Genomic DNA, 10,940 nt, shown 5'->3' with positions numbered 1-10,940 from the left:
TTGATCCCGCTTCATCAGGCAACAACAACGGAGCAATAGCATATGCACATATGCTATTGCTCCGTTGTTATTGCCTGATGAAGCGGGATCAAACCTGCGAAACGCGTTGCATATTTGGAGTTCATAAATAAAATATATTGACTGTCTTTACTACAGTCGTTGTGTGTCTACTTGGAGGAAGTAAGTCCACCACTACCTCCTCTATTTACCAAGAATTTGGTTTTTAAGCTCATTTAGCTTCCTTTTATCCTTTTGACGCCTCTGTTCTCCTGTATAATTTATAATGAGTTTGTGTTAACCAACATTAAACTTAACTAGACCAATCTCCAAAAGAAAGAGATTTAAGTGAAATACAGTAAAGTAACAGTGTAGACAGTGAAATGACACTGTAGTGAATTCATGCATTCAAATACATTGTTATAGCCTAAAACAGAAGTATTTAATAGAATTACAATACTTTTTTTCTTCTTAAATAGCCACATGAAAACTGCTGTTAAAATCAACTACACTGTAGTAGTTAAATCATAGCTCAACATGCGGACCTCCATGTGATGACTAGAGATGTAGCGAACTGTTCAACGGCGAACGGTTCCAGGCGAACTTTGGGGGTTTGCGTTCGCCTGCACCAGGCGAACTTTTGCAGAAGTTCGATTCGCCCCATAATGCTCTGTCGAGCAAAACTTTGACCCTCTACATCACAGTCAGCAGTCACATTATTGCCAAACACACTGCTCTCACTGCTGGAGGCCCGCCCTCCCTCTCTCCTCCAAGCAAGGTCCTTATGCCATTTCACTCACTTGTCTGCCTACACTAATTAGTTAAGGGACAGCTGCTTCCCTCCATCTCCCTCTTCCCACCTCCCACCTCCCACCTCCTCCCATAAATGGTAAATGCTAGGATAGCTTCAGTTAGTACTGTTGTGGTACAGCCATTAGGGTGCTTGCCCACCACACAGTGAGACCCGGGTTCAAATCCCAGCCAATGTGAGTTGGCTTTTATGCTACAAATCCTTAAAGGGAACCTAAACGGAGAAGGATATGGATTTTTCCTTTTAAAATAATACCAGTTGCCTGAATCGCCTGCTGATCCTGTGTCTCTAATACTTTTAGCCACAGCCCCTGAACAAGCATGCAGATCAGGTGCTCTGACTGAAGTCAGACTGGATTAGCTGCATGCTTGTTTCATGGTGTGATTTAGCCACTATTGCAGTCACAGAGATCAGCTGGACTGCCAGGCAACTGGTATTGTTTACAGGAAACATCCATATCACTCTCAGTTAAGGTTCCCTTTAAGCAACCTAATGTTTCTATTGCATTGAGCATAAATAGTAAATGCTAGGCCAGCTTCAGTTAGTACTGTTGTGGTACAGTGGTTAGGGTGCTTGCCCACCACACAGTTAGACCTGGGTTTGATTCCCAGCTCTGGTATGTAAACTAGTTTTTAAAATAGTATAATTCCCTGGCAGATGAGACCCTCCTCCATCCAGTAGGAGGGAGGAGGGAATAGGTAGAAGGGGAGGAGAGAGGAGGGTGGAGGCCTCCAGGTATTAGAGCCGTTGAAAAATGTTTTCTATAATTTTTCCAGCCAATAGAATTTTTTCAAATTTTCAAAGTTCGCCTCCCCATTGAAGTCTATTGCGGTTCACGAACTTTTTCGCGAACCGAACCTTTCACGGAGGTTCGCGAACAGGGTTCGCAAACCGAAAATCGGAGGTTCGCGACATCTCTAGTGATGACTCCTTACCCCTCCCTTCTAACAACTCATGCTATCTGGCTGAGATACAGAAAGTATCCTTCTATCAAACACTTTTGTTCAAAGGCCCATACACACACTCAACCAAACCGCCTGTTTGTCATCTGATTTCGGTCGGTTGGACGACAATCAGGCATGTGTAAGCATGGCAAATGACTAGATGAGTAACTGATAACAAGCAGTTTGCCTGATCCACTCAGCTGATCAACTCACACGACTGTGTGGCCTGCACTGAAACATACGTGGCATGAAATCTAATCCAATTATGGCTTATATAAAGAATATGTACACATCTTTTGCATTTTAGCTTCCTTAGTTTATGGTTCAACAGTGGAGCTCTCCCCCTTTGTCCTCTCTTTGCTAAGATGCAAATGCCTGCATGGCCGATAAAGCCACTCATTTTTATAGGACACATGATACCACTGGCTGACATTTAACCTCTTGCCGACCGCGTCACGCCGGTAGGCGTGGCCGCGGCGGCAGCCCCAGGACCGCCTAACGCCAATTGGCGTAAAGTCTTGGGGCTCTGTCTTGCAGGAGATCGCGCGCAGGCTGCGCGCGCATCTCCTGCTTGGGGGCGGAGCTCCGCCCCGCCCCGCCTTCAGTCTCCGAGCGGCTATTGCCGCTCGGGAGACTGTTAGACGGCGTGATCGCCGTCTATTTAGTCTGTGCAGCGCTGCGATCAGCAGCAGCGCTGCACTGGGGACAAGAGAGCGATCGGCTCTCATAGGCAGAAGCCTATGACAGCCGATTGCCGTAATTGGCCGGCTGTGGGGAGGGAGGGAGCGAGGGAGGGAAGGGATTTAAAGGAAGAGGGTTTTTTTTTTTTTTTAAAAAGCGGCAACAAATATTTATTAAAAAAAAATAAACATGGGGGGAGCGATCAGACCCCACCAACAGAGAGCTCTGTTGGTGGGGAGAAAGGGGTGGGGGAATCACTCGTGTGCTATGTTGTGCGGCCCTGCAGCTTGGCCTTAAAGCTGCAGTGGCCTTTTAAACTAAAAATTGCCTGGTCACTAGGGGGGTTTAGCCCTGCAGTCCTCAAGAGGTTAAAAGAAAGCATCACACTGCACGCCTGAAACTTTTAGCTGGTAGGACATGACTAGAACAGAAACAATCACCAGGCAGTCCTCTTTTTCCCTTGTAAAACAACAACAACAAATAACAGCACTCCCACACATATACTAACTAGTAATAACATAAGGCCCTAACACTTACAGTAGCACAGGAAGCACAGCTATATCTTATCTCATGAACTAGCACACTAGAACAGAAGCCATGTAAACATTATTGTCCAGCATTCTAGGTAACATATAAATACATTGTGCAGGTATTACTTTCTGCTTTGCATTAGCAATGAGTTTCATCATTTAGTTATAAACAAAGACCATTGATATAAAGTCATTCTATCGATAGTTGGGTTAGCTGAAGACCTCACACTGCACAGGAAGTTCTTGTCTGAGTTATATCACACAGTAGGAAGTGTTTGTGAAAAACCACTGATTAAGTCAATATACGGATGTGTGGAGGTAATCTCATGCTTCGATTCGCAGCAAGATTTCTTTTTTTAATAAATCCAGAAATTTTCTGAAAGCTCCTGTCTTGCACACATCTGAAATTGGACAACTGCTAATAAACTAAGCATTCCCAATGAGTAAGTTGCGATTTTAGTGGGATGTGAAAATGCAACTGCATTTTACACATTCTCCCAAATCGCAGGTAAATCAGTAGAAAGCCCAACATTGTTTGATTGGTGGCAAGTCTTCCCTAACAAAAGTTACTGCAATATACTCGGCAAACAACTGTATTCATATTTGACCAGCGATTTGGGGAATGGTAACATTCTGAACCCACCTACATCATACCTTAGAAAATCCAGCCCTTACAGCCCATACCGTTGTCACAAGGTGCCATGTTGCAGCGCTGCCAGTTTGCGGGTCGGGGTCTCCAAGAACACATGTGATCTTGTACAGCTCTGCCATTTCTGTGATGCACACATTCTACCCGCCGAGACTGGAAACCATAACTGCCACAAGTGGCTGTGCAAAGTGTCCAAGGTGAGACTCTCCAGTGTACACTGCAGATGTCAGCCCAGCAGTTCTGCGTGTTGATGGGCCTGGTTAAAAAGGAAAAAAAAAACATACATTATGTTATCATAGAAGTTCTTAACTTCAAATGGTATGCATCAAAAGTCATAGCAATTTCAAAGAAAGTGAAAACACCAAGATGAACAAATGCTTGCCATGTAAGTCCACATTCATTTAAAAACATTCTGAATAGGTCATTGATATACTGTAAATATATTTAATGTTATCACCTGTATCAGCAATAAGTATAGTAATTGTTCTCTCTTTTGCAATATTTCAAATTCTTGTGGAGGGGTTCCCTCCCTTCTTTACATTGCTTTAGTGCATTAAAATGAACCTCCAGAGTAGTATCGAAAATCGAGCAGCCTCTTACTAAAAAAAAGTTATATTTACCTGAGAAGCCCTGTCCCTCAAAGCCACACCAAAGACCCCCACATAACCCGACTTCCGGCGCCTGGCCCCGCCTCCCCTCTCTCCCTGGAGAAAACCGCCAAGCTATTTACTGCAGTTGCAGGCATTTATTTGTGCTCTGCGCGCTTTAGGTCCTGTCACAACATTGCACTTGTTGAGGTCTGGACTTTTACTGGACCATTGCAACTATCTTTGTCAGTAATTCTATTGTAAATTTGCTGATGTGCTTGGGATCATTGTCCTGTTGATTTAAGTACAGTAACATTAAAGGCTATGAATAATAATTTTGTTACAGAAGTTGACAGTTTTCTGTAAAATTATAGTTAAAGCAAAAGATAACTATTTCACTTATGTGTAATGGTGATTTGTTGGCAGCGATTAGGTGTTACATGGTACATTGTTTACCACTCCAGAAATTTAGACTGGAAAACTATCACTAAGTTGATAAGCCACAGGTATGTAGATATACTGTCCACATACACCAGAATATTCCATCTGTATTCCTTTTAGTCATTTGTAATTCATGGATCATACACTGCAACCCATGCATGTATGATTAATAATCTAGAGGAAGATGGATATAGGAGGAGAAATGTCTACCAAAATTATGGAAAAACATGCAACTGAATACTGGAGGTCCTGATATGAGCAAATTGCTGCATAGGCCTTGTGGCTTAAAGAGCTTACAGTCTGATTACCAGGAAACTCACAGCATTTTTACATTTTCCTGAGGAAATCACAACATAAATGGAGCGTGGTTATCCTATTCTGAGTTCATCTGAAGGCCAATTTAAAACACATATATTGGGAAAGCAGTAAGAAATATATATAACCTCTTGCTGTTGTCTGATATATATTTATGGAGTCTTCTAGAGATATCACTCTGCATACATCCCAAGTGACTTATAATAATTTCCACTGTATTATATTTAAACTAAGACTCAACTATATACAAAATATTTCTGGGGCTATATTGTTTGCAAACATTTAACACACATTACTAAAACTATCTTCCTGTTGTGTCTCTCCATCAGCTCAGGAACATGGCTATGTGACTCTGCTCCATATCTGACAGAAAATGGTGTCTGGTGGTGTATAATAAAAAGGGCGCCCAGTAAAATGGGCGCAGCGCGAGGAAATCCATAAAGTATAATATCTGTATTTTTACTACTCCCCATTTCCGATAGCAGAATTCACTACACTACTACCCTTCTCCGATAGTAAAATTCACTACACTACTCCCCTTCTCCGATAGTAGAATTCACTACACTACTACACTAATACACTACTCCCCTTCTCCGATAGTAGAATTAACTACACTACTACACTAATCCCCTTCTCCGATCGAATTCACTACACTGCTACACTACTCCCCTTCTCCGACAGTAGAATTAACTACACCACTACACTACTACCCTTCTCCGATACTAAAATTCACTACACTACTCCCCTTCTCCGATAGTAGAATTCACTACACTACTACACTAATCCCCTTCTCCGATAGCAGAATTCACTACACTACTACCCTTCTCCGATAGTAGAATTCACTACACTACTCCCCTTCTCCAATAGTAGAATTCACTACACTACTACCTTTCTCTGATAGTAGAATTTTGGCAGATATACTAATATTCTACCACCTTCCCCCTCTGCAACCAAATTCTAACACTAACCATCCTCTATCTATGACTAACACTAACCTCCCTTTATCTATGATGATTACCCGATGCCTAAATCCCCTGCCGACACTTGGCTATATTATAGCTGAATACTTTAATGCTAATTCCGATCCCCTGCACCTATACTATATCCCAGCGCCTATATTATGCCCCGGCATCTCGGCTATATCATAGATTAGCACGTATTCTTGCTCCAATGCCACTCCATTAATATCTAGAGTTTGTCTATACTATAAATGACCTATGGCACCCAAACTACTCACGGGGTGACGCTATACCCGATAATTACATAGAAGCCTATGCCAGCTCCCAAACTACCAGACGCGCCTCTTGCCAAGTTTACCTGCTTTGGTTTGTGCTTGATGACATTCAAAAGCTATAGACAGAAATCTGGGATACTGATATCTCTGTATGCGTTAATATTCCTTGCCCATATAATAAAGCAATTGCTGCAGGAAAAAATCTAAATAGTTTCACATTTCCTGAGCCAATCAAATCACACAGGGAAATGAGAATCTGGTGTTCTTCTGTCCACTAAATGGTGTGCTGTTTCTGTTGTTATAAGACCATTCCTAGAAAAATCACAGCTGGTTATACACTGAAACGGGAGGAGGATTTTTAATACTGCATTGCAGAATTACAACACAATATGAGTATCAATTTACGATTTTCCATCATTTTAATGAATCATTCATTTTGCAAAACAAACTGAAAAGTTTTACACAGTAGTTGTTTCTGATCTTTACACTAACTGCAATATTAGTTCCCGGGTAAACACATAACGTTTTTGTTCAGTTTTTACTTCAAAGCCATTTCAAACGCTCTGGAATGTCACTCTGTCACAGAAAGATCCATTATCTTTAAATAGAAAATATTTGGATCCGTGGTAAGACCTCCCAGGAATGGCCGGCTTGCCAACATTATTTCAAGGGTCCAGCGACAATTCACTTGGGAAATCACAAAACATGCTAAAATAACATTCAAAGAACTACAGGCCTCCCTAGCATCAGCTAAGGTCAGTGTTATAACTCGGCAGTAATAAAGAGGCTAGCCAAATATCCAATTTATGGGAGAATAGCAAGAGGGAAACTGCTGCTATCAGTGAACTGTCATGTTACAACTGCGAAAAGCATTCAGTTGATCTCTAACACTTTTGATTCAATGTACTATAGACAGATTCTATATGCTAACCAAAGGTTGTAAATATACACGGACTGGGAAGCACCTGTAGATGGCGGCTTAATTTGAGCAGTGCAGTTGTGGGTGGGGGCTTCATGTGGGCAGAGGCTTAGTGTGAGCAGTGCAGTTGTGGGTGGGGGCTTCATGTGGGCAGCAGCTTAGTGTGGAAGTTGTGGTGTATGCCTTAAGCACATGATTCTTTTGAGAATCGGGGGGTTTCCTGGTAAGCTATAAGTGGTGCTGTCCACTACGCCCCCATGTTGCTTTGTACTACATACAGCAGTACAGAGCTAGTTGTGGCAACATTCAGATTGACATTCCGGTAAAAGCTAGAAGACGTCAAATCAAGTGGTGCACAAAAGTACCAAGGTTAATTGTAAATATTGGTAAGTTAGCTAATGTTTCACTGCCTATAGCCATTTGGTGTATGGTAGACTTTTAGACTCTTTAGCAGAACCTTAAAAATACAGTTCATACCCAAAACCTACTGGCTGTCTACCTTAAACTGGTTCTGCAAAGCAGTGTGCAAACATACTTAGATAGTAATTTGAATTGCAGATATTATGTTAGAGGTAACATTTTTTTAAATTTTTACCACAAATAGCTGATACAGATGCTGGTTAACGTGGTCTCTCAAAATGAAAAAGAAAAATGTAAAAACTGTGTTATGTGTCTCACAATTCTATGTAAGCATAAGATCAGTGAATCTTGTCAACTAGAAATGTGATCATGTGTAATCTGAATTCAGTGTGTATTGTAACTATAAATAAATATACTCCTGTCTAATTAGGGCTCTTTCACATTAGGGCAGATTTTCTGCGTTTCAACGCAAAGGGTAAAGTTTGCGTTACCCAAGGTGAAATGAAAGTCCATAGACTTTCATTTTAGCTTTCACATATAACGCTGCGTTTTTGTGCGTTGCGTTACACTGCACCCAGGCGCAGTTTTTCGGCCGACGCTAGCTTTATGCGTTACAATGTTAGTCAATGTAAAACGCACACTATGCGCGTTTTTAATCCGTTAATGCAGGCAATCAGTCCCAGAATGCAACAGAGGAACAATGTAGAAAGTTGACAACTAAAAGAAAAAAAAATTACCTGCGTTTTTCTATGTGCAGTAACGCATTGAAAACGGATTAAAAACGCACTCTCACTGCAGTGCAACACATATCAAAACGCAGTAAAAGGCATACAACAAAACGTATGCTTTGAGCGTTCTCCAACGCAAGCTCTGATGTGAAAGAGCCCTTATCATCATGCACAAACATATAAAAGCACATTGTAGTGTCTTTACTGCTGAAAAAGTCAAGATAGCGGATAGAATTAATAGGCATACATCATGCCAGCATCAGGAGAGGTAGCAAGTACGTAAGTACTTACAGATACACTTGCAATGTACACTCTGCACCCCACACATGCTTCCAACATATGCTCTGCATGGGGTGCCAAGGGCAGACACTGGGGAATTTGATTATTGATGGGTCTTGCCTTTCTGACAGTTCTGGATGACAAAAGTTGGAGGCGGTCATATTTACTCAGGCTTACCTCTAACTATATACGCTGTACCGCTTTAATGAATACAAATATAACTAAATTAAACTGTGTTTTTCAAACCTTGACTGTGGTTCAACTTTGAAGTGGACCTGAACTCTTGCACAGGACAGAAGGAAACCATAGAAATGCACCCTATATGTATTTAGAGAGTTTAGCCTGTCTAATTGCCCCTCATCTGTGACTAAGTACAAGTTGTAATTTGATCATTTAGCTGTTTCAGCTCATCAAGCTCATCTGCCATGAAAGAGAGTTAATCGGTAAACACAGGATTTTAACCAGAGCCGGGACAATGGTCCTCCAACACCCAAGGCTGAGACACCAAAGTGCGCCCCTCCATCCCTCCCACCCCAGCAGTCACACACTGATTGCTATTAGACTAAGAGGCGCCCCAGGGCCCACAAACCCCCCCCCCCCCCCCAACACCTTGATCTCTACTTATCCGGCAGGCAGTCCCTGCCATGTATCCACTTTTCTTATTTCTCTCTGCTTCAAACACAATGGGGGATGATAGCTAAGTGAGTTGTGCACTCCTGAAGTGAGCCCTTTGGCTGGAGCTTCCCTCGCCTCTGCCCGGCCCTGGTGTTAACAATATGTCTGCTTCCATGAAAGCAGGAAGTAGACACACTGCAGATGTATTGCAGGATTTGTATCAGCTGTTACAAATAAATAGAAAACAAAGTGTGATATGTGTGCTCCCCTCAAATGATCAATATTGCTAATGATTAAATGCAACACTGCCTAGATGGTTCGCTGTACTATGGGAGTGGTAATTGACCCCCTATGCCTATATATTTGTACGATCTAGTATAGCGCTCAACACCCATCAGTGATCAGTAAACAGAGTACAGACACAAAACAGAAGCAATTAAAATCCGAATCAAAACACTCCAGCATGAAAAGTCCACAATGCTAGTGTATGGCCCAGTGCACACCGAGCGGTTTTTGGAGCGATCCGCCAGGCGCATCCGCCTGTAAAAACGCTTGGCTAATGTATTGCAATGGGATGGTGCACACCGGCGGTTTGAGGTTTTTGCCAAGCCGCAAACGCGCCTCCTGCTGCGCGTTTGCGGTTTGCTAAAAAACCTCAAACCGCCGGTGTGCACCACACGTTGAAATACAATAGCCTAGCCAAGCGTTTTCACTGGCTGATGCGGCTGGTGGATCGCATACAAAATCCGCTTGGTGTGCACCCGGCCAAATATCTGCTCTCTGCTCCCAAAACCGCTAGCGTTTTAACGATCTGCTAGCGGTTTTGGTGTGCACTGGGCCTATCTCCTGATTCAATCCTGAGAGATAATACAAGGTACGCTCACCAGATCCAAATGCTGATTGGTTATGATCAGCAGAAACATCTTGATAGCACATATAATCCTCACGATCTCTGATGCTTCTTCCTAATAGTAGCTCAAAAAAGACATAAGGGGTACACATAGGTAGCATAGTCCAGCTTCTTTTCAGTGAAATTTGCACCCCTCACCAGTGTGATCCACACCATGCATGCGTGATCCTCAATGTGCAAAAGTAAGATATCACGCTCACCAGATAGGTATGCTGACCCAGCAACAGACCAGCCACAATCACTTATATGAGTGGAGTCTTGAGCTTTTCTTGTGAAGTTGCTCCTTAAAGACTCAAAAGACAAGTGACCATAGCATAATACCGTTTAATATAAAAAGCATAATTCAGTAGTGCACTCACATTCCATAAAATTTCATGCGCATATATAAAATTCATAGGACGTCCTCACCGCCGCAGCTCCAGGATCAGTTCCTCTACCAACGCTCGTTGGTAGAGGAACTGATCCTGGAGCTGCGGCGGTGAGAACGTCCTATGAATTTTATATATGTGCATGAAATTTTATGGAATGTGAGTGCACTACTGAATTATGCTTTTTATATTAAACGGTATTATGCTATGGTCACTTGTCTTTTGAGTCTTTAAGGAGCAACTTCACAAGAAAAGCTCAAGACTCCACTCATATAAGTGATTGTGGCTGGTCTGTTGCTGGGTCAGCATACCTATCTGGTGAGCGTGATATCTTACTTTTGCACATTGAGGATCACGCATGCATGGTGTGGATCACACTGGTGAGGGGTGCAAATTTCACTGAAAAGAAACTGGATTATGCTATGTGTACCCCTTATGTCTTTTTTGAGCAACTATTAGGAAGAAGCATCAGAGATCGTGAGGATTATATGTGCTATCAAGCTGTTTCTGCTGATCATAACCAATCAGCATTTGGATCTGGTGAGCGTACCTTGTATTATCTCTCAGGATTG

The 10,940-nt window shown here is 42.3% G+C and overlaps 1 protein-coding gene across 6 annotated transcripts in view; it reads right to left on the bottom strand.

Moving 5' to 3' along the window:
* The window catches only part of ADAMTSL1 (ADAMTS like 1), a 529,495-nt gene that overhangs the window by 86,525 nt on the left and 432,030 nt on the right, over positions 1–10,940 (bottom strand). For 4 of the 6 annotated variants that reach the window (XR_011020539.1, XM_068234383.1, XM_068234385.1 and 1 more), the window contains one exon: positions 3,648–3,868. Coding sequence is in view for 4 of the 6 variants with exons in the window: in XM_068234383.1 (XP_068090484.1) it covers positions 3,648–3,868 (221 nt within the window). In the remaining 2 variants the exon portion in view is untranslated. Of the gene's footprint in view, positions 1–3,617; positions 3,869–10,940 lie in introns of all 6 variants that reach the window. The other 2 variants (XR_011020540.1, XM_068234386.1) reach the window with 1 other exon arrangement.

The sequence above is a fragment of the Hyperolius riggenbachi genome, chromosome 1 (genome assembly GCF_040937935.1).
Source record: "Hyperolius riggenbachi isolate aHypRig1 chromosome 1, aHypRig1.pri, whole genome shotgun sequence".
Taxonomy (NCBI): Eukaryota; Metazoa; Chordata; class Amphibia; order Anura; family Hyperoliidae; genus Hyperolius; species Hyperolius riggenbachi.
This window is presented reverse-complemented; position numbering and strand designations above follow the sequence as displayed.